The 23,182-nt window shown below is 42.9% G+C and overlaps 1 protein-coding gene across 1 annotated transcript; it reads right to left on the reverse strand.

The window, feature by feature from the left end:
- Positions 1–686: 686 nt before the first annotated feature.
- Positions 687–22,218, reverse strand: slc41a1 (solute carrier family 41 member 1). Its single transcript, XM_085776507.1, has 11 exons — positions 22,074–22,218; positions 18,543–19,664; positions 13,252–13,359; positions 8,208–8,279; positions 6,282–6,426; positions 5,401–5,547; positions 3,647–3,794; positions 3,470–3,549; positions 2,894–3,028; positions 2,547–2,695; positions 687–1,454 (listed from the first exon to the last, which is right to left on the reverse strand). Exons 2-11 carry the CDS (start codon positions 19,026–19,028, stop codon positions 1,269–1,271), a joined length of 1,656 nt encoding a protein of 551 aa, XP_085632633.1. The 5' UTR covers positions 19,029–19,664; positions 22,074–22,218; the 3' UTR covers positions 687–1,268.
- Between the last annotated feature and the right edge of the window lie 964 nt (positions 22,219–23,182).

Consider the following 23,182-nt stretch of genomic DNA (forward strand, 5'->3'; position numbering starts at 1 on the left):
AAGAAAAAAGAAAAAACACATTGAGATGCAACAAAGAGCGAGGTGTGTACATTTTTCCTCCTAATCCACAGCTGTCTGGCCATTTTTCACGTACTATTTTCCACTGTTTCTGTGTGTTTGCTCATGTTTTAATAACAGTGTGTGGACAATTCACAACTGTAGTTTTCAGTAGAATTAAAAAAAAAAAAGTAATGTATCCCGTGGGAGCTCTAAAGGACGTTTGACGGATAGAGGAAACAACAGAAACCTTTACATAAGGATTAAGTCAATGTAAATGTAAAAGACAAAGCTCAATCTTTAAGAGACTGAGAGGTGAATCTGTTCTTGTAGTGTTTGACGTAAGCGTTTATCTTGACTGTAATCTGATCCCATTTCTAAAGCCTGCATTGTAAGGGAGTAAACATAAAAATCACAAGCTCAATTTCCTGATCCCTGTTCCTACTCCAATTAATTAATCGTAATCTTAATTAATCTGCTGATGGGAGCCAAAATCGTTGTAGCTTGTTATGTTAGCGGTCCAGGCCCCTGTATTAAACCTTCCCCAAGCCTGTTTTCTGTAAAACAGAGAAAACAGCTAGCCATGTATCTACTGAATCTAAAGTGAAACTCACTAGATTTCACACAATATTCTGTTTATGACATAGCACTTGGTGATTAAGCATTCTAGGCTTGTTTGGAAATATATATTTTTGCTGTCTTTTGATGTCTTGGTTTTTCAAGTGTTAAAAGTTGATCTTACAAAATGGGAGGGCTAAAGTCCCCATTGAAAATAATGAGGACTGGCCCCTCACATACAACAGATATCGGTTCATATCAAATGCATTATTTACCAACAATAATAATCATTGTCAATATTATAATAAAAACAAAAGTAGTAGGACTCAGTTATTAGGTAGAATAAAGGAAGAGTAGTGGAGTCTATGAGGCTGGATCCATCAGGTTGTGTTTTGTTGGGTGTTTGAGGTGGAGATGTGTGTTTCCATTGTTTCCAAGGTGAAACACAGACACTATCTGAATTCTTGGCAGCTGCTGCTGCAGGTGCATCAGCGTCCAGACATCCTGAAGGTGAAATGTTACATTCCTCTAAGTGCACTATATCATCAATCAGAGCCCTACAGGAGATTAGCCCTTTAAATGTAGACATCTTCCAGTTTCAGATAATGGGTCGTGTGCAAGCGTACAGTATGAGAGGTCTTTTTTTCATAGTATTTTTTTTTCTGTATGTGTGTGTGTGTGTGTGTGTGTGTGTGTCTGGTCCATGCATGCATTCAGTTGCCCACATTTGAGTCTCTGTCCCCAATGAACCAGCGCATGTGGAAGCAGAGGGCAAGGAAGCCAGTCCCCAGCAAGTCACCCAGCGCAGTCAGGTAGGGGATGGAGAAGTTGTCTGGGTCCATGCCGCGGCCCCACATCCAGTGAACCATCCAGTCTGCCAGGTAGAGCAGGATCATCACCTGGAGGGAGACCAAACAGAGGCAAACATTGTTCACTGGAACTACTCCCTGTCAGTTCCTAAATGAAAACTTACAGAATTACAGAAGCAATGCATCCAGTGCAATCCACTTTTATCTTTCTCTATTTATTCATTTATTTTCATATATTTGTTTTACATTTTGTTATTATTGATATCATTCATTCATAACCTTTTTTTCCACTCATGTGAAACACTTGGTTGATGTAATATCTTTCTTGTAAAGCACTTGCTTAAAATGATGCTACAAAAATACAGTTAATAATCATAATTATGATTATCATTAAAGACCCACTCCCGTGAAAATCGTGTTTTCTGAGCTTTTCACATGTTCCTGTGGCATTTTTCTTGTGTTAGAGCACTTATCAGCAGAGAAGGAAGTGCAAAATTGCATTTCAGAGTTTTTCTGCCTTCAAACTGCTGTGAACCAATGGCAGACGCGAACTGGCAGTTTCAGGAAGACTGGAGTTGAGGGTGTCACAGCTCCAGGGGAGGGCACTAGTGCTACAAGCTCCCGCCCCGCTCTGCATCTGGCTCAGAGGTGAAAGCCTTCACAGCTCGGTGTAGCTGTCTAGGTATAATAGGTATAGCTCACCTGGTAGAGCAGCTTGCACCATGAGCAAGGACTATGTTCCAGTCTGGGATCGAATCCCAGTGTGGAGTTTTACGCTAAACGCGCTGAATCTGTAATTGTACAATGTCCAGCTGTCAGCAAGCGGGGGGGTGGGGTGCGAGGAGGTGGCTGGGCGGGTGCAGAGCAGCGCAGTCTCCGCCCACCCCCCAGAGGTACATTGCTAATGTGCATGGCTAATGTGCATGGCTAATGAGCTGGTTTTAAAATGGCCGAAAAGGGTCGCGGGAGTGGGACTTTAATGACAGTGCAGATTGGTATGCTTAAAAAACGAAACAAATCCTTATTGAGACAAAACAATACAGTGAATATAGAATATAGTAGTACATAGTATAGTACATGTATGCATGTGACGGTATGATTGGATTTAAGGGTATAGGAGGGTAAGAGATGAAAGGAAAGCACTGTGTCCCCAGAGGGATGAGTGTGAGTGAGTGTGTGTACCTGGAGTAGTGCAGCAGCCAGGTAGAAGGAGATGAAGATGGGTGTCAGCGTAGTGTGCCCCCCCCTCAGGGAGTTGATGGTGTAGAGGAAGACGAGGTGACCCGGAGCAACCAAGAGGAAGAGCACACGGGCTGAGCGAGAGTTTACGTCTGAAAAAAAGGAGTCACACATTAACGTCAAATAGGACGACGCAGCGCCTGGTTGTCACTAAGCTTCTCCTGCATTTCAGAAAAAAATGATCATGTTGTTTTAGGACAGAAGCTGGAACCAAAAACCAACATGGAAACATCTGTTTTTAGAGAAGAGAGAGAAACAGTGGAACGTTCCACAGCCGCCCTGAAACTTACTGGAGCCGAAGAAGGAGGTGCAGGGTGTGGGGCACTTCCTGGGGGTGGGGTTGGGATCCCCCATGGGTAGACCGTTCATGTGTAGATAGGTGGAGATGCGACTGGCCTGAACCGCCACCAGGTTACCTCCCACACCTGACGCACACACACACACACACACACACACAAACAAACGCACAGCATGAAACCATGGAAACAGAGCACAACACCCTCAATACTGCTGCGATGAGCCTGAGATGAAAGCAGATGTTGTTCCAGCTATGATATTTCTCATTATCAGAATATGAAAGCAATATGCTGCATCCATCTGTCAAGTGGATATTGCTGTAAAATACATCTATATGTCTGACACATAATAAAACCAGATGGATGTGATAACAAACACATTTAACACTGGACAGATTTTCCTATATTTAGTCCCCATCTTCAGGAATCAAACATCTAAACCCCCATTGTCTCATGTATTGTTGTTATTTACACATTAGCTTACTTTCCAGTAGTCTCTGCTACTGAGATCACCCGATTTCCCTGAAGGCATCAGCACTAATTTTTCAATTGACCGGAGAAGCTCCTTACCGTTTATAACTGGCGTGAAGACGGCCATGCCAGCAAAGTTCGGGTCAGTGACGGTCTTGTCCAGGATCAGACCACCGACACTAAAATACAGACAAGGAGCAAGTGAAATCATTGCCTTCATATCCTGTTTGACTGTCGTTGCCCTGATTAGATAAAGGTTAGAGTAAGACATTGCACCTGCTGATCGCCATGGCGATGATGACTGGCTCCCAGCCGGAGTACAGGACTTCTCTGGTGGATGGGATCTTCCTAGCTATCAGCACCCATAGGGGGCACATGGCCACAAACACTGCACACACCAGTGGGTTGGCATAGTCGTTGTAATCTGTAGAAATGAGAAGGAGAGAAGGTAGATTTGAGCACCAAGCTTATCGTGAGGTTTAAAACATCATGATCAGAACCTCAGGGGACTCAACACAAGATACAAACATCAGGCATAGAAAGAGCGGTCTAAAACACATGAGGGGAAACCATAAGACTGATCAAAATGACGGACAGAGGAAAGTGTGGAGAACTGGAGAAACAGCTCATGACCCAAAGCTCATGTATCAAACATGAACCTAATTTTATCACTCACTGGGATGATGATCCTTAACATATGGCACATGAGTAAACAAAGAGCCTTTATGGTGAAGAAGAGGAGGAAAAGCCTGGACTTGTCTAATAAATGGAATTTGCACATTCACATTGATGTTGCCGCTGTTGAAGATAAAGGGACCACAGACTTCATCAAAATTAAATCCAAATTACATAAAAAGACACATTGGTGCACTTTGCAAAAGTGCTTCATAAATTAAAATGAGTCAGATATTAATGCAGCAGGTAAAGAGGATTTAATCTTAAATTATATAAACTATTATATAACTAAAGCTGCTCATTACACAGTTTGGCTTTTGACTTAACTCAGTGGAAGTACCCTGAGCTGGATTTGGACGGATGGTCACAGTACCTGGTCTTGTCTCTAGGAGGCGGTGTTAGTTTCTAAATTGACACTGTGGACTCTGGGGACCACAAACCACTGACAACACAACGTTTATACAGAAGAACAATTCAACACAACACCCAAACACCAGATGTGTTTTTTGTGTGTTTGAGCTGAATATAGTTTCAGTCTGAGGCAGTTAAAGTGAGTAAGACACTAAAGCGGGACTCAGACAGATGACTACTTGGGTTAGGATGTTTCATCACTCTGTCTGTTTGTCTGTCTGTGTGGAAATACTGCAGCTGTGGGGAGTCTGTGGTGAGGATGCTATCACAGAGATGACAATAGAGTTTCTCGCCCCTAAAACACAGCGAGGTTTGGGGTGAGCAGCTTTCATCTTATTCACCACACGCAGCTGGACACTGAGGCACATTTTACACACTTCTTTCCACATGCTGCTGCATTTTTATGATGGCAGCTTCAGAGCCATTAAAGGCACTTTATGTTGTATCATAAATGCAGCAAATGTCTCTGAAATATTGATTCTGTATGAGTGATTCAGTCTCATTTGGGAGATACTGCTGGTAATTAGAAGTTTGATTTGATACTATTTGTGTGTTAGTGGTGCTCAAACTTTTTTTTAACCTGAAGGACCCCTAAACTGACACAAATTACATCACGTCCCCATCTGATATGTTTTTTTTCTTGTAGATGTTGCTCAGGTCCCCATAATCCTGGTGGTCCCCACATCCCCACTCTGAGGACTAGTGGTGTACGTGACACTATTTTTTTTCCCTTCTCCCTGACAAGATTGAATGGCCTATTTGCATCTGAATGAAGCTGAACATTTTCACACTCATTAACATAAATAAAATTATATTTTACATCCCATCTCCTCAATAAACTTCTTCCCCACCCCCACCCCACAGCTGAGTAAAGACTGTAGCCAGTATGTACTGTGGGGAAATCTGTCAGATGTAGTATGCGAACAGTGTGTGTGTGTGTTTACCTAGTTCCTTATACAGTCCTGTTGAGATGCCTGCCAGCAGCGACAAGGTGATCAGGTCTCCCAGGCTGGCAGCGATGGGTGTGGCCACATTGTCTGGGTTGATGCCGACCTTCCTGGATGCGATGATCACTCCGATCATGATGAGCCCTGTGGGTTGTCAGGTTTAGGAGACGGCATTGCATTAATGCCTTTGGATTTGACTTGTAAAGTCAAACAGAGTAGAAAATGCTGCTAATGGAGTAATATTTCCGTCATATAAGACTAGAGAGAGATAGAAGGGGGGCTTGATTGTGAAAAGTTCAGACTTTGAAAAAAGAAAACCTGACGGTTAAAAAAAGTTAAAAACCCAGTATATCATTTCTATTTTCTACAGAACAGACTCTTAGACACTTCTTATGAAGCCTGTTTAGCTACAACTTCTCTGTCTCTCTCTCTTCCTCCCTCTCTCCTGCTCACTCCGCTCAGTGTGTTAGCTAGCAACATCGTTCTGTTGGTGGAAAGACGATCTCCACGGCATGCTGACATGCATGATAGATTGTATCTGCTGAACATCTGCTAATCGTTGTCATTGTGAGCATGTCCGCACGCTGGCATTTGCATTTAGCTTAAAGCATCACTGTCCCTCACATTCTGTGTGGAGAACAAGTGGTAAATCAGAGTTTGGCCTAAAAAGAGGCCACAGTGTTCCTGTGTCGATTAAGCAGCAAGTGTTTTTGATTTCACTGCAGCTGTGTGTTTGTGATGTCTGGTGAAAAACAGCACCGTAGCACTTGTTTTGATGTTTTGCTAAATGTTGTTTTTGTGTGTGAAAGAACATTCTCCTTCAGATGGAGAACTAATGACAGAAAACATTGTGACGGTGAAGCAAAGTCAAATCGTACCTAGCAGCAGAGAGGCTATGAAGGCGGTGGCCACGCTGGAGGCACACAGCAGCACGGCGTGGCCCAGTCTGAAGTGTCCCTCTGGGATCCAGCCAAAGATCACAGCAGCTATGGAGGCCAGGAACCCCACTACTGTGGCCTGGACCTGCACACATTAAAATGATTAATGTAGCTATTGAATGCAGTCAACATATCAAGTCCAGATAAATTGGAGGCGAGGCTATCCTGTTACAACTGAGCAGCTTTTAAAACCCACTCACTGTTGAAGCTTACACAGCCTTCATATGAAAACAAGTCACAGTTATAAGCTTTATATGTTTAGGCAGCAGTGTCTATACACACAGTTTCACATTGTGACAAACTACTAAACCAACAAAACAAGTAACACATGTGCCGATCAGGATTATGCAATACAACTGTCTTCATGGAGCACCAGTATGAACCAGTATGAGTGCATGGTGACCCTAAATAGGAGGTTGTGTCAGCACCCGGCCAGCGCTAGTTTAAAGTGTTCCAGGAACTATGGACTTACCAAACATTACATAACAACAAGCCCACTTCAAATGGCAGAGATGTGGCTGCTTCACTGAGTTCAAGTGAAGAGTGCACTTTAGGAAATGAAATACTAATTGAATATTGATATTTGATAAATATATAGATAACAACAGGATTACAGGCTCCACCATCAAACTACAGTCACATTAGAGCTACTATAACAAACAATTGTTTAATGACTTAAACCTCCCATATTTTCCATTCTTCCACTTTTTTCCTACACTTTTATTCTCCTTTGTATTTAAAGTGTTAATTTAAAAGTATTTAAAGTTTTAAGAACCAAAAACCATCTCAGAGTCATTTTGCATCTCCTCTCTCAGGCTTCTCTCTGGAGCTACAGGTCGCCCTGACAACAGGTCAGGCTGAGCAACTGAATAGAAATATTGCAGATTTGGGGAAAAGACTGACAGAAAACAAATATTACAATCTTGGATGATGGGTGCTAGTGAGTGGGACTGTGTCTTTGATACTTTCAGAGTATTAATATAGAATTTAGACCTGCTTTATGACCAAAAAGTGATGGACATCTACCTTCATACAGCCTTTAACCTTTAAATAAGGGTGAACCAGTGAAATTTGAATGTCAAGCTGGTCTGATCTCTGGTCATAGAAGAGCGTGTCCCCCCATGACATGAGCTTGGTAACTCTGCAAGATCCTACATTTTCTCGAACAAATTATTCCCCATCAAGCCTCTTTTTTCCCCACTAGATATCTTTTTTAACACATGTCTTTTCTGGGTTGGGGTGGGACAACTTATACTTGTATTACTCTGAAACTGCTGTCGGATCAGACAGTGAGTGGGAGGTGTACCTTAACTAATTATGTGCTTTCCTGCAGATTATGTTTTGGCTTTTCCGATTTCTGAGAGCTCATGTTCATGAGAGCTGTCATACATTACACAAGTGTTGTTGCTACGCCCCGTTGTGATCAATCATTGTGGTTACTGTAAACACAGAGCACTTACGAAACCCGATTGTTCCCTGGTTTGGCAGTAACTTGATCCCTGAAATGTCACGTAAATGAGACACTTGTGTTTCCTCCATCAAAGTGAGGGATTAATAGAAAAATGTGTCTTTTTCTGTTCAAAAAACCGTTTACGATATAAAACAACGTTCAGATTTTTTTTGTGCAGAAATATCCTGGACCATCCTTCTGCTGTGACAAACATGAACTTGAATGAAAGAAAAGATCCCTACCAGTAGCTGTCATCCTGATGCTCTCAGAGTGCATGAAAACTAAGTTGAATCGAAGCATATGTAAACTCATTATCTGATTTCTTGCCATAGCCTGATTTTTCCCAGTAACCTGGTTTGTTAAGTACATGTTAGCATGGTCAGAGATGCTCTGTGACACTGTGGTCTCTCCTTTACCTGGATGAGGGCCAAGTTCCCCATGATCATCTTCCACATGTCCTTGATTGTGTCCATCTGACCAATATTAGCCTGAAAGAGTCAAAGAACACACAAGGTCAGCGTATTATCATCTCCATATGTCTGTGTGTGTGTGGGGGTATACAGCATGTGTACATGCTGTTGTCTCTTGGTCCCATCTGAACAATACAATGCCAGTTCTCGGGACAAAGACACTCTGATCTGATCCCCCACCCTGCGGCCGACTCCACTTATCTCATCTCCTCTCACACACACACACACAGTCACAAACACATTCTCACATGTACACACACACACACACAGTGATGGTCTCAAGCGTCAAGTGGCTGCTGTGGCTACAGAGGCCTACTGTGTGTCCAGCAATGATCCTAATGCTCATCCACACTGAGAGGACACAAACAGAGGATCTCCTCTTCCTCTCTGCCCCCGAACATTTACATATGCAGAGGGAAGGGAAACATTTGGGCCAATGGAAACACATATCCGCTGTATGCATGGCTTTATAATAAACCACTGTATTATGTGATTACACATTTTTAGATATATTTTTAAGGGTACTGTCTGTCTCTTTATCCATTTATTCTGTCTATTTATTGTCGTGTTGTTTGGAATGAATGTATACATGGGCTGCTGGCATCAAGAATTTCCTTCAGGATTAATAAAGTTTATTTTAGTTGTGTGTCAGGACTACAGATGGGGTGTCAGGACTACAGATGGAAATTAGCCCGAGGGCTAAATCTGGTACAACCATCTTTTCATTGTTTTTTTCAATTGACTAATGGTAATGTACACTGTCCTGTTTCAATAAACGAAATTAACTTAAATAACTTAACTTATTCAATTCAATTCAATTCAATTTTTTTCAAGAGAGTACCCGCACATCCATCTATTTTCTGTTGCAGGTGCAGAGGTCAGTGTAGCTTACGGTCTATAGAAAAGTAGAAACTTGCACACTGCTTCTTACTTGGCATCACCATTTATTATTGGTTCACTAATGTTTTGGTCGTAAGACCTTCCTCAAGTGTGAGTGTTCAACACTCATAACACTCTGAGGAAGGTCTCACGACCGTAATTCAATTCAATCAAAAGATGGAGGTGAGGGCTACTTGTTAATACAAATGTATCAAGATGTATTTATTATTATTATTATTTATTATATTTTTGTTATTTTGACTTTCATATTTATCACAGTATGAGACAGTGGCTGAGATCACAGAATAGAGAGACATGAATTACGAGCAGTCAGATGATCCCACAGTTCAGACAGATTATCTAAACCGCTTCATTTGGAGGTAAAACACTCCAAATGTTAACCCCTCTACAAGGGTTGACTTAAAGTGTTATACAATACTCACATACTTAACTGAGTGAGATGGATTGATGCAAAAAAAAGTGCTGTTATAATGGACTGTCACTGAATATGGCATTGCTGTATTCCTGTAAATGCTGGAAATATTAATTTACAAACTCCAGAAATGTTAAGGTTGAACCAAATAGCTGCATTGCTGGATATTCTGGACATAAATAGTTACTCAACTAATTTGTCAAAGTGTTGCATAGTGCTGGAATTTTATTGCTATTATTGTAATTATGTCTGGGCTTACACAGTAGGCTAAGCCTTTGGCACTATTAATATCCTAGTTTCGTAGAAAATGCACTGTTCAACCCCTGCAGTCAAACATGCTGCAGCTAAAGAGTTTAGGAGAGAACAAAACTGAGCTCTACAAAGTGAAGTCAATGTTTGACTTTTTGGTTGGACTGTTGGCCACAAACAGGACTCTGAAATGAATCTGAGTGTTGCTCTGTGTCAGTGAGATGTACTGTATAAGGAGGCAACTATTTGCTAAGGTGTTAGCTTTTACAAGACACGACATGTTAACTAACCAATACTCCAGTTTTATTTGCCAATTCAAGTGGACAAATAAAACAGGACCTTCAGGACTGAATAATAATGATGAACAGTAATGATGATGAAGATATGGTCTTTTTCCTTTTTTTCTGGCGTGTGTGTGCATGTGTGCAGCTTTTCCCTCCTGCTTGAATCTCTCAACAAGCACCGTCCCCACTTGATGATTATGTCTGGCAACGCGACAGGGAAAACTCACAAGCCTGACTGACATGTCTGGACTGTGCGTCACTATAACTTGTGTATTTGCCAAATATACAGCTTTTATAACCCTGCAAACATACTCCAAGTCCTCACCCACCACTGCCATGTGGACATGTACATGGATGCCTCCTACTATGACAGCCATGCTGTCGCTCGGAGGGGTGGGGCATACTGCCACAAATACTGATAAGAAGGTTTAAGGCGGAGAGATAAGAGAAAACCAAACATCTGTGCAGAGCACTGAGGGCATCACACACTCACAATGAACTCTACATGCAAAAAGAGTCATATGGTGGCTCTCAGTCGGAACTATTATCTCCAAAACCCTTCAGTGGTTCAGATAAGAAGCTTTAATTTCATATAATAACAGTTAAAAAAGCTTTTGCAAGTTAGCTTCTAGAAGGACAACATGCAAACAGTTTCAGCACACAGATGAAGCTCGGGAATTCACATAAGCATGGTCTGGTGTTATGTGATGATGTGTGAACATGATGCCAAGGCCTGAGCTTTCAGTTTGTGAGTGGGTGGTTGGATTAGTGGTGTTTGGATCATCACAGAGATGGAGCACTGTGAATGTTGTGAAAGTGATTCACAGACGACATTAGACACATGAGAGGATGAAATACCCCTAGATTCAAAAGCAGCAACAGGCTTCTCAGTTAAATAATGATGCTATTAATTCCTACTGGTAAACCAAGGAGAAAAGCTGTTGTTTACAAGCCTGAACATACATTACATGAATGAGTGTATGTTGAAACATTTAATACACATAAGATGAGGATAAAGTAGACTTTTAGTAGCTGTTGTAATCTCTGATTACGCCGTATTTTTGGCACCAGTTACCATGCAGGTGCTGCCAAGTTCCACTAATTCACAAAAAATCCTTTTCCAAATACCTACAATCAATTAAGCTCAATAACATGAGAGGAAATGAGACAGACCAGAGAAAACAACTGCTTATTTCTTTTGGTGAAAACAATTTTGTAAAGAGAGCTTAATTTCAGTGAGATATGCAAAGACAAAGAACCTAAAAAGACCAAAGAGAAAACAAAAAGAAAGGAAACACGGTCATGTGAAATGCAAACTCCTACAGCCAGCCAGTACGAGGGATTACATTATTTTTTTCAGTAATAAGCGCATTAGGAAACTTACAGTGGTCTTAATCTGCTCATAATTAGCGGCGGCGTGGAAAGAAACGTGGTCCTGCTGGGGCCAGCCAGCAGAGAGCTAACAGCCATGTCTCAGGACAAACAGCAACCCTGGCCTACTTTGTGATGATGGATGTGAGAATCCTTTTCTACTTAGTGAAAACCGTGAAGATTGACAAATCCTTTTGGGACTGATACACTATATTTATTTAAAATACAAGTTTCACTGTAAATTGTTCCATATTAAATCACCATATAACAGATTTTTCAAAGTAAAATAAACTTTATCTAATAAATTTACTTCGTGTCTTGACTTAGAGCTCTGATTTGCACAAGCAACTGTTTAAATCAGTGATTCACTCACATTAACACTGAAACAAATTTGAAACCAAACGCTGTCCAAAACAGCAATTCAAATTAAACAAAAGGTCAGCATCAATTGCCTCGCATCATTCTTGGCTTACGGAAAGAGTGCAGAGCAGATTATATATTTAGCATAATTAAAATGTAGGACAACACGTGCAGCTTTAAGCAACATAATACAGACAGGCCAAGCTGACACAGATTTCATATGTTCCAAACACTTCATTCATTGACTGACTGATTTCAGGTTTCAAGTGTAATGTGAATAAAGGCACCTTGCCGATTACCCATTCACAATTTGACACTGAAAGTATTTTATAATGTTATCATAACTCATCATTTTATATGGTACAATGCATATTTGGTGGTGAATGTTTGTAGCTTGTACTCTATTGGACGGAGATATAGAACTTTTCCAAGACATACAGCACTGAGGACACGTGATTGCGGGGTATGCTATGCCCATCTTTACTTGTTTCAAAAAACTTGAAACGTGTCAGACTAATTCTAATATCTTGTTTTACTACATTTTTGTTGTATGAATGAGCTGAGCCGTCCACGCTGGGTGGGCCGCTGCTAGCGATGCTAATCAGCTTCGTCACCTGTTTCCTTGAGGCCAGTGGAAAGAATGTGAGGACTGGTGTGCTTAAGAGCAATACTGGGCTAATTCTCTTATGGATTCATAAGTAAGGGTGTGTGCTGCTAACCTCTGGTTAGCAATGCTGCTAGGTCATTGACCCCTCGGACTATACAAAGGACAATACTATTAACTCAGGAGGAGCTGATTGCAGGACCACTGAATTTCAGTATCAAAAACAGCATTAATAGAAGATGTTAAAGACAAAAATACAGCATCCAAATTAGAATAATAGTGTGCACTATACATATTGTCATATATCCTTGTTATAGCTGAAAAACTTGAGACACCTGCTTTCAGTTCAGGTTGAAACAGCAGACTAACCTGTGCAATCAGGTGAACACGGCGGGCAGGGTCAGAGGAAACGTAAAAAAAACAAAGAAGAGGGCAGGAATGTTGCTATCAGTTTACCTGAAACTCAAGTCACGTTTGGCAATATGACCTCTGACCCCCAAGAACAATCAGTTTCAATGTGTCTGACAGTCTCAGAGGAAGAGGCAATGGGACAGACTGGGTAACTTTTGAGGTGAGACAGCCACAGTGATATGAAAAAAATCCTCTGGGCTAAAGTTAGACAAGGAATTAACTTGTTATAAATAAGGGAGTGAAACTGAAAAATTACAACTACATAGATCTAATGGTTAAAACAAAAAAAGAGTGCAAACTATGGCACTTCTGGCAGGGAATACTGTAAATTTGTTAATTCAACAAGCTCAAGAACACACACGGCCAACTCTCACATAAACACACATGCATGTTTCTTACCGCTGTGGAGAGTCTGGAGGCCAGCGTCATCTCTAGGTTGCCTTTGAGCCCTAACAGCGCTGGGACCAGGATGAACACCTCCGACACCTCCGTGAACACTGTCCAGTGCTGCAACAATCACATGTGATATCAATAACACAACATAGTAAATACACGGTCATACTGATACCAGATAGATTCACAGAGACACACTACACAGGGTGACTCCTTGGTTGGGAGCAGGATGTCTCTGGGTCCCCGTGACCTTGTTCTTTCTTATTGATTCAGTGGTGAAACCAGACCTGTGTGATGGGCCAGATAGTCTGTCTCTGCAGACCCTTCACACTATGTATCATGTCGGCTCTCCTTTAACAAGACCAAGGTCATCGGGGCTTTATGGTGAAATGATTTATTATTGTTCTTCTTTTGGCTTCCACTTTCCACTTTCCCTTGTGATTCCCCTCTTCCACCTTTACGCACTAGTCTACACATCTGCTACTTACCACCTCACATCTTACTACAGTATAACCTCCATGGCGAAATAGAAACACATAATAATAACAATAATTGTAATTATTAACATTTCTGTTTACGTATATTATGGGACATTTATACCACACAGTCTTAAGTAATTAAATCAGACTGTCTAGAAAGAAAACATTTAGATCTCTGAATTGCTAAAACAGGTCTTGTTTAGCCTAACGATGGCTTTTCCCCTAGTTGGAGAAATAGTCAGCTAAATGGGTCTTTGTGGGATGGTTTAAAATAAGACAACCTAGCTTGTTACCTTATGACTCCCATTAAATTTAGGTGTGAAAGTAGGAGATTGTTGTAAGTCATTCAGAAATATCAACCGTTAAAAGAGCACATTTCTTTAAATATGTAAAAAAAACAAAACAAATCATGTTGAGCATGTGCGAGCAACGTGTCTCCTCAGCCTAGTAGATGGCCTTTAGTGGGGTATTTATAGCCTATATTATTAACACTGACCCCTGATAACCTCCTCCCTCGCTGATGGCCAGTACTTGAGAGGTGGGCACCCTGTGAGCTTGTCACTGTGGTGAAGTGCCTCCCTATACTGTGCCTCCATTAGAGTTTGTGCACTGATAGCAGGTTCGCGGTCTACTGTGGTCAGAAACAAAGCAATTGCTAAAGCTTGGGCCATCGATCTTTCTCCAGAAAAAGTGCTTATCTTTGGAGCCGTCCCACAGGCCCCCAGCACTTACAGTCCGGTCTGCCCCGAGCTGAATCAATATTCACCGAGGCTGACACAGAAAAGAAAAGAGAGGCAGAGGAGAAAATAGACGAGGGGAGGAAAATAGAGGAGTAGCCGACATCTAAGCTACACACAAACACTGCTGGCCTGCATTTTCTCGCACGAGCTAGCTGTTTCTGTTTCACTGTGTTGCTCCCACTGTGCATCCAGATGTACAGCGCTGATAAGGGGGTGTCGTCTGCGCTTCAGTGTGTGTTGTATCAGTAGGTGTGGCCCGAAAGCTCAGTTTTGGGTTAAACTCCTTCTGCCTATCCACTTGCTGTCACCAGGCCAAGCACAGCTCCTTTCCAACAGCCAGCCCCTTAGCTTGGCTCGCTGCCCTCTGCCAACCCAGCAGCCTTGTGAGCACCTCTGTGAGCACTCCTCTCCTCTTTCACAGCCGCATGCTTTCAAGCTTTCTCCCTCTCTCTCTCTCTCTCTCTCTACTTCTGTCTCTCTCTCCTATCTCCCTCTTTGCCTCCCCGTGGTGATATATGTTGTTGTCTCCATGGAATACTGGCTCCGAGCCAAACGAGCCCCCCCCCCCTCTCATGGCCACCTCCTCAGTTCTAAGAACTCTACAGGACAACCCCAGTACCTCTGTGTACAGACCTATAGGAGCTCTGGTATGCAAGCCCCACAAGGGTCGGGTTGCCCAGTTGAGTAACATGGCCCCATTTTATTTGCGATCACTGTACTTGCTGTACTGAGCAGGAAGCTGAGCCTGATGGCATGCGATGTCGACGCAACTCGGGCAGCGTCACAGACACTACATCAGGTGGTGTATGTTTCCATTTTCCTGGTGCTGCAGCATGAATGGTGGAGTCATGTGGTAACACATGCAATGGAGGGTCAAATTAGCGTAGCCATGGTCGGTCAAGATTAATGGGTCTTCAGGAGTCGAACCCAAGAGATTAACATCGGCACTGCTCTAAGATCTTACTGGCGTTAAATAGATGAAAACTGGGGAACAAGATCCATTGGATTTTTGTGTTGTGTGGAGTATAACGAGTAGAGATTCCCCTACATTAAGCTAAGAACTTCAGAAGCCCGAGGTATGGACTGCGGACGGAGGGCTCAGGCCGCCTGAACCCTCTGACCAGAGAGTCCAATCAGGACAAGCAACCTAGACCCCTCCAAGGATTCCTTAGGATCCAGCATGAAGTGAAAGATTAGCCAGGGCTTGGTGCAACACAAAAGCATTCTAACCCTCTAATCCTTTCAATCTCTATCACTCACATCCTAACCAAGAGCCTGTCTGGTGTATTGTCAGGTGTTGATAGCTGTGAGCTGATATGTTGTTAATGATTGTCAGGACATAACATCCGCTGTCATCAGATGTTAGGAATAACTGGCCGATATGAATAGAAGCAATTAATCAGTGCAACAGGGTGTGAATGGTCAGACATGTATTAAAGTTTTGAAAATAAAAGTTGTCACTAACAAAACAGGTTTTATATTATAATCACAACTCCTGGAAGAAATATAATGCAGTTCCATACATCTGAGTTTGAGCTGATTCATAGAGGGATGGAGGCCAGTGGTGGGAAGGATGATTCAGATTGAGGGAATAAGCCCACGCTCTGGTTTCACAGCGGTTCCTGTGATAACCAGGCAAGTGGATGTGGTTGGACCAAAATGGCTGCTAGTGGGCAGCGAGGGCTTGGCTGGTGTTAAATCTTTGTGTCGACTATGATTTCCTGTTTACTGAAGCCTGTATTTTTAGACTGTTTTGTTTTTTCAGGCTGAAGCTGTGTCCCATCATTTGGCATTTCAGGAGAGGATAGATGGCTAGACTCTGAGGCAGACAAACATAGAAATTATTATGACAGCTCACAGTAGTAACCTATTTTCTGCATTCTTAGTTTGCAGTTTGAATGCGCAGACGAAGGAGAAAGAAGTTAAAATTGGATCTTAGGACTGATTACGAAACAGCCATGTGGCGTTTAACGCATCCACTCCCAGGTAACAGTATCTACATGATCTTTACAAACATGTGAAACCTTAAGTCCAAGTGAAGTTGGTCACCCTCAAACTCTGTTTTGGCCGTGGCAGTGAAAGACTGACAGTTTTAGGTCATTCTGCTACTGCTGCTACCATGTCACCGAGCAGAACTATGCAGACGTCTCACTCCCCTATACCAGCCTGGACAGTCCTTTCTGGGCCAACCTCGAGTGGGAATGAGGCCAGAAGCTCTGTGTGTATGTGTGTGTGTGTGTGTGCCACATATGGTCAAAGTGGCCAACGTTAAAACGGTTGAATTTCAAAGGTGTCTTATAGAGAGTGACACAAAAAGCCAAGTCATGTGCTGGTCCAAGCCACAACTTCTCAACTCAGGCCAGGCAGACACTTTAACTAAAGACTCAAGAACATTACAGTTTTCAGAACTTACTTTTAGCAAAGGGACTGGCACAGTCGGACAGAGAGAGAGAAGGAGAGAGAGAGGCTGAGAGTGAGACCGAGAGAGAGTTAGACAATTACCTTCCTGCAAGGACAGGGAGGATTAGCTGAGTTAGCGTTTCATGGTTTCATGGAGGGGGAATTAGGCAGTGAGACAACCTGCTAGATGCTCAGCCGCACTCACTAGAGCAGTCTGGTCATACGAGCCTCACTCTACATCTCGCTGCAAGCTCTTCTTCCAAGGTCTGCCCACAGACTATAGGGGGAGAGATAAGACCCTGTACCATCTGTAACTCCTGTTTCTCTGCCTCACCTCTAAAGGAATGGCGCACTTAGTGTTTTGGAAATTGGAGAGACCGCAGCAGCATGGTGCCTAAGTTGAGGCAGCATGAAAACTTTTTTGACCTCAAACCTCTGCATTCCTGGTTTTAGTGAGGATACCTAACCACATGGTAATGGAGGCTTTGATACTGCTCTGTATTTTGTTTTGTTTCCTTATTAACTAGCTCAACTGTAGTGTTGCTGCCATTTCAGGTGCTCAAAGAAACCACACGTATCCCCCTGCCTATCCCCCTTCTCTGTGTGCCGGGTTCCTGGGGTCCACCATGTTGGCATCAGTCCGCGTGTACACAATGTGCCTGGACTGGTCTCCTGGCAGCTCGACACCTCTAGCTTTATCTGCATCACAGACTGCCTTTTAAGGAATATATGACCTGTCAGCATGCCTTGGACTGCATTTCCACGTTGCACACTTAGATGCACTCAGGGCAGGATAGCGACTACAGTGAGTCGACAGGAAAAGAATGAAAGGCAGAAATTATAAGTTGAGTTTTATTCTTTTCTTGGAGGCAGAGTGGACCAAACAGTTCTCTGGCTCTACACTGCACCACAATGAGCACCTTCTCCTCTACTTTCTATTGTATCAAAGTATGTCAGATCTCTAATAGAGGGGTGTGTGACGAGCCATTAGGAGACACACTGTGTACCAGTATGTGACAGCCCTGGGGACATGGAGGCAGGCTATAGAGGAGAAAAGAGTTATGTAAATACCCCCATGGTGTGTGACAACTGCCCAATCCACCCATTCCCAAAGGCATGCCGTCAGATAGGCCCAGCAGCAGCAGCAGACACATGCCAAGGTGAATAGAGCTCACTAAACCAGTTCATTCAAATGCTCAAGGAACGAGCCCATCCCACATGTTGACTTAGTACACATGGTCTGTCTGGAGCACACTGGTTTCTGCTCAGATACTGCAGATGAACGTCATCCAAGGATTAAATAACACGGATGTTTGGTTTTTCACAGGTGACAAGACTTTACAATGGAATATTGTGGAGTTTAACATGTTCTTGTAGGGATTTAACCGTTCAGTTCTCCACCACTAAACATCTCCCCCAAAGTATCCAAAACATTCAAGTCATCCTTTCCAAATCTATTTCCCATCCTTGACCTTGAAGGTTTCGCGTGAATTAACCACACATTCTTACATTGGATTTTGAAGTTTCTAATTCTAATGGGATGTCAATGTCCATCAATATGTACTGTTCCCATTTTTAAAAAAATAAATAAATCTGAAATCTGACTCTAACCGGCGTAAACATTACTATATGCTTTATTTTCTCTATCTACATGACGGAACATATTTGGATCACTCACCTGAACAATATCTAGCACCATTCCTGCTGCCGCTGTCCCGAACCCGGCCAGCAGGAAGGGGAACACCACCTGCAGACCAATGGAGAAAGAGGTCTCCTTGAGCGGCACCGGTGGTTCAGGGCTCTGGTCGGTGCTGGTGTCATCGCTCTCGTTGCTCTGGCTTGCGTTCTCCAGGAGAGCATCCTCTTCTCGCTGCCCTTTGGCGTTGGCCCGGCAGTCCATCGCCACCACAATCTCCGACCTCTCCTCATCCTCCCCGGTCTCACCAGCCCTCTCTGCGAAAGCTGTGACTTCTGTGAGCTCCACCGCGTCCCCGGTCCCTGGGCTCACCTCCTCAGGGCCTTTGGTGAGGATTACCGGGTGAACAGAGCAGTTGGAGTTGAGGAAGGCCGGCGTCAGGGGGCCTCCCTCCTTTTTCATCTCAATGGCCCCGGAGGACATGTCGATGTCGGGGAGTTTATCTTGTTCGTTCAACCAAAGTACCATGCGGAAGCCTTTGGAAGACTTGCCTTGCCCTTACAGTTCTGGGGAAGTCAGAATGGATTTTGTTACCTGATCTGGTTTTGAACCTGATCAGTCCAATTGATTTATCCCATTAAAGAGGTTTACAGGGAGTGGATGTCGTTATTAAAGACCAAGAGAAAACTGCTCTGTAAGAAAAAACCTGCAGCAAGGCACATGCAGCCACGTGTCTGCACAGCCCGTGTTCCTGTCGGTGCTTCGGGAGCAGAACCAGTATGTTCTCCATTCACTGCAAGGTGCTCTCGGTGGACCAACAAAAAAAAGAAGAAAGCATACTGGTTTGACACACACGAGAAAGGAAAACAATGTGCTTGGGGACTCACCACAGAAATCCCCTCCAGTAACTTGTAAAACTGTCCTTCAAAGTTCAATAAAAAGCTAAAATCTCAGGTCTGAAGTGGAAAAAAATCACAGCGCAGACTGGTCACGCTCTCAGTCCAGTGATCATGTCAGACTGGTCAGTGTACCGGGCTGGGAATGTCTCACCTTACACCACGTGGATGCTGGGAGGTTTTCAAGAGAGATATTTAAAGGTCTGCAGTCCGAGGATTGAATTACCGGCTGCAGTAAAGTATCTTCCCAACCAGAGTGGACAGTCACCTGGGAAAAGAACACATTTATTGATTATTCAGTCTTAAATATAAGTACGGTATATTAAATAGGATACATTTCCATTTTCCCCCTTCAAAAAAACAAAACCAGACAATATTCACAACAATATTATTGCTAATCTTTAAAATAATGCTAAAAAACCACAACGACAATAACAGCTTAAATCTTAATGAACAAATACTGTGGACGATTCTTAAGTACCTTAACTTCCATGAGTGCCTCAAAAGCTACGCAAGTCTTTGTAATAGACTTTTACAGTTTTCAAAGCCCTGGATGAAGCTCTGACAATACGGAAGAAGCGAGACGAAACCAACAGTCAGTTTGAAAACACACATCCCACGCCAAATTTCCTCCTGGTGTCTAAAAATATTCTACCATTAACAGAGGTGCAGCTTGCATCCTCTGGAAACAGAGTATCCCACCATGTTCAAAGCAGCAGCACTGCAAAGACAATAATTCCTGTTGTGCCTTTCAAAATAAACAACCCACTGATTCTTCCACAACCGTAATCTGCAGTCAGAGTAAAAACTGCACTGTGTACTTAAAAATTGCAACATACAAGAGGGTAATTTAAGGAAATTTGAATGAGCCTTAATTATGCAGGTAGAAAAAACAATTTACATTTTATAGAATTTTCAACTAAGCATGCATTTCCTCTACTCAAACCATCATACACTGAAAATCTCAAGTACCTTTAAACAAAATAACAAATTTGATCTGCAAACTACTAGGTTTTTTCCTATCTTTATTCAACAGCATGGTCTATCAATTTGAGGGCACGTCTTACAGTGTTGTGGACGGGTGATAACCGAGTTCATCCACCCCCACCCCCAAGGGCTTTATGAAATGTGCTTCCCTTGAATTCTTTACAACTTTTATAATACACACTCCAATAGCTGCATAAAGTACAACAATAGCTGCATAACACAATACTTCCCCATCAGTGTGCTGGAGGCTACTAGTCACCTTCCTCTGGACTAGTAGTCTAGCAAATCTCTGGCTAATGCGAGTTGCCAAAGTCAAGCAGTTCAGGTACGTTTTTTCTATTTTCTTCCTTCAGTCATATTCGTGGCAGACTGAATACTATTACATCTATTCATAAGGTCCCTGGTGTTGCACTTAAACCTGAACACCTCTGCTTGGAAACAACTAACAACAAAAATGTTTGCTTTTTATAGTAACGGTGAAAAATACACACACAATAAATTTAACCAGTTGCAACTTTAAAATGTAGTAGCTCATTGTATTTACTTTGTTTTCTACTATCTCAACATGTTAGCTACTTTTCTTTCTTTCGTTCTTTTTTTACTTTGATGTTGTTAGCTACTTTTCTCATTCCTCAACTATGTTTTGTTGTTAGCTGTTGCACAGCAACATTTCGCGTTCACAAATTTAAGGGGGCTTTCACACAGGAGGGAAGGGTGTATCTGAACATGAAATAAATAAATCATGTCCTCAAATTGATATTACATGCTCTTCAATAAAGATGGGTGAAACTCCTTATGTTTATCCTCCTCATGGAAACAGAGAAATACATCATTAGAGGTGAACCTACAATGATATTTTCAATTAATTAAGCAAGAGAAAGAACATAAAGATCTGAATTTCACAATGATGCTGCCTTGTGATGAAGGGTGTTAGCCTATAACAAAATATCCCATACCTGCTAAGAGATAACGGTAAGCCTGGTGTGACCTCTATTGTGACCAGATCAGATTTCAGCTCAGCATATAGCCACACAAGGCCAAATAGCCGATCCCATGCGCCTGGCCTGGCGACACACAGATTACATGCATCTACTATTTTCCCAGAAATTGTGCATAAATAAACAAATAAATACACGCGCTTTTATTTTGAAGGCCAGTCTGTAGGCTTCCAGTCTTACTGCTGCTGACTGGATGCAGCTTCCCCTCAGCCTGCATGTTGCGACATCCGCACACTGACTGGTTTTCCCCGCTTAAACAATCCTCTGTTTAGTAGTCAGGACCAATACCACCCGAACCCAACATGGCAAAGGCGTAAATTAGTGCTCCCCTGGTCAGGACTGAATAGCCGAGCCCTCCTTTTCTATTCTACTGCTCATTTAAACCAGGGCAGAGGGCTCTCTGTTCCAGCACCGGGCTGGAGCCCATGTCACTGCCACTATCACCACGAGAATTTAACTCACATAATAAAATTAATGCAAACGCACAATAATGCCCTGTTCGTTATCCACATCACACGTAAATACCTAAGGCAGAAGTTGAGCTTTTGCAGTCTGAGCCGACAATTGACACATTCCGTCAGATATTTAGGCTTTAAACATAATTCTCGCAGCCGCTCGCCCGTTCTGTTATGAAATTAGAGCTGAAATGTCCAGCAGGTAGTGAAGCGACGCGGCTCCTCGGCGTTGGTTACCTTCTAAGTGTCAGCGGTCCACAGCGGTCCACAGTGGAGACTGAAGCGGACGAACCGGAGTGAGTGATGATCAGTAAGAGCAGCACGGGGGACTCCGTGTGGCCGGCTGCGTGTATCCTCCACCTCCTGGTAACGCGCTCAGGCTGAGGCGTGGACGCCGGTGTGCACGCCTTATGTACGGTACCGGCTCTGCACAGCTGCCTTAATGGTTAATGGTGGTTAATGGTTAAACCCTCCCACCCACGCGGTTAAAGGCTGAGTCCCAGTCTCTCCCGACCCCCGTCACATTGCACCCGTCCAGTGGCCCCCGCCGCCCGGCTACTTGGATGCGCATATTATACACCCGTCCGGTGCAGGGGGCCAGGAAGCCACAAGGCGGGCCCTCTCGCCACACTCTGAGATGACGATAGTCCCCCCCATACCTCACCCCTCCCACCCCTTGTCTCCATTGCGCACAAGCATGTCCCCTCCCCTGCCCTCCCTCCACCCCATGTGTGTGGAAATGTGTGCCCGTGCGGTGCCAGTCTCCTCCAGCAAACCTGCTAATTTACTACCAGTGGGCCGAAGAAGTTTTAATTTAACAATAGGCCGAGACTTCTCAATGAATGGACACACGCATATCAGCACTGTCTAACTGAACGGGTGGATTTTAGTCATTCATCCACTAACACAGAATCAATCTTACATAAGCGAAAGAGTTGAAATTACACCAAAGTGACCTGGAAATAGAAGTGGGAAGCGTGAACCTTGAATTAAAAATAAATAAATAAAATAAAATAAAAAGCAGAATTGATTGAGAGAAAGAGAGAGAGAAAAAAAGAAAAGAAAGAAAAAGAGATCTCTTTTAATAATAATGTATTTGTTTAGGGGGCATAAGGGTGCCCATATTCAGCCATGAGACCCATTGTAACCTTACAGCATGTATTATGATCTCAATCTTCTGCATTAGAGAGCTACAAACATTTTTTACTGTGTCTTTGGGGTTATAAGAGATTTATACATGTGGGGTTCCTCAAGGTTCATTCCTAGTGTCTTTTTATTTATTTATTTATTTTATTTATACAGACAACAAACAAAGGCTGAAAGTATGTGGACTGACTTCAAAGGGA

Source organism: Trachurus japonicus, chromosome 5, assembly GCF_045865225.1.
Source record: "Trachurus japonicus isolate A0001 chromosome 5, Traja_1.0".
NCBI classification, from domain to species: domain Eukaryota; kingdom Metazoa; phylum Chordata; class Actinopteri; order Carangiformes; family Carangidae; genus Trachurus; species Trachurus japonicus.

Coding starts and splice junctions, on each gene's coding strand:
- slc41a1 (XM_085776507.1), bottom strand. CDS start 19,028: ATGGTACTTTGGTTGAACGAACAAGATAAACTCCCCGACATCGACATG. Junction 13,360..18,542: donor TGGTGCTAGATATTGTTCAG/GTGAGTGATCCA, acceptor TGATTGTTGCAG/CACTGGACAGTGTTCACGGA. Junction 3,795..5,400: donor AGGACTGTATAAGGAACTAG/GTAAACACACAC, acceptor TCATTTCTACAG/ATTACAACGACTATGCCAAC.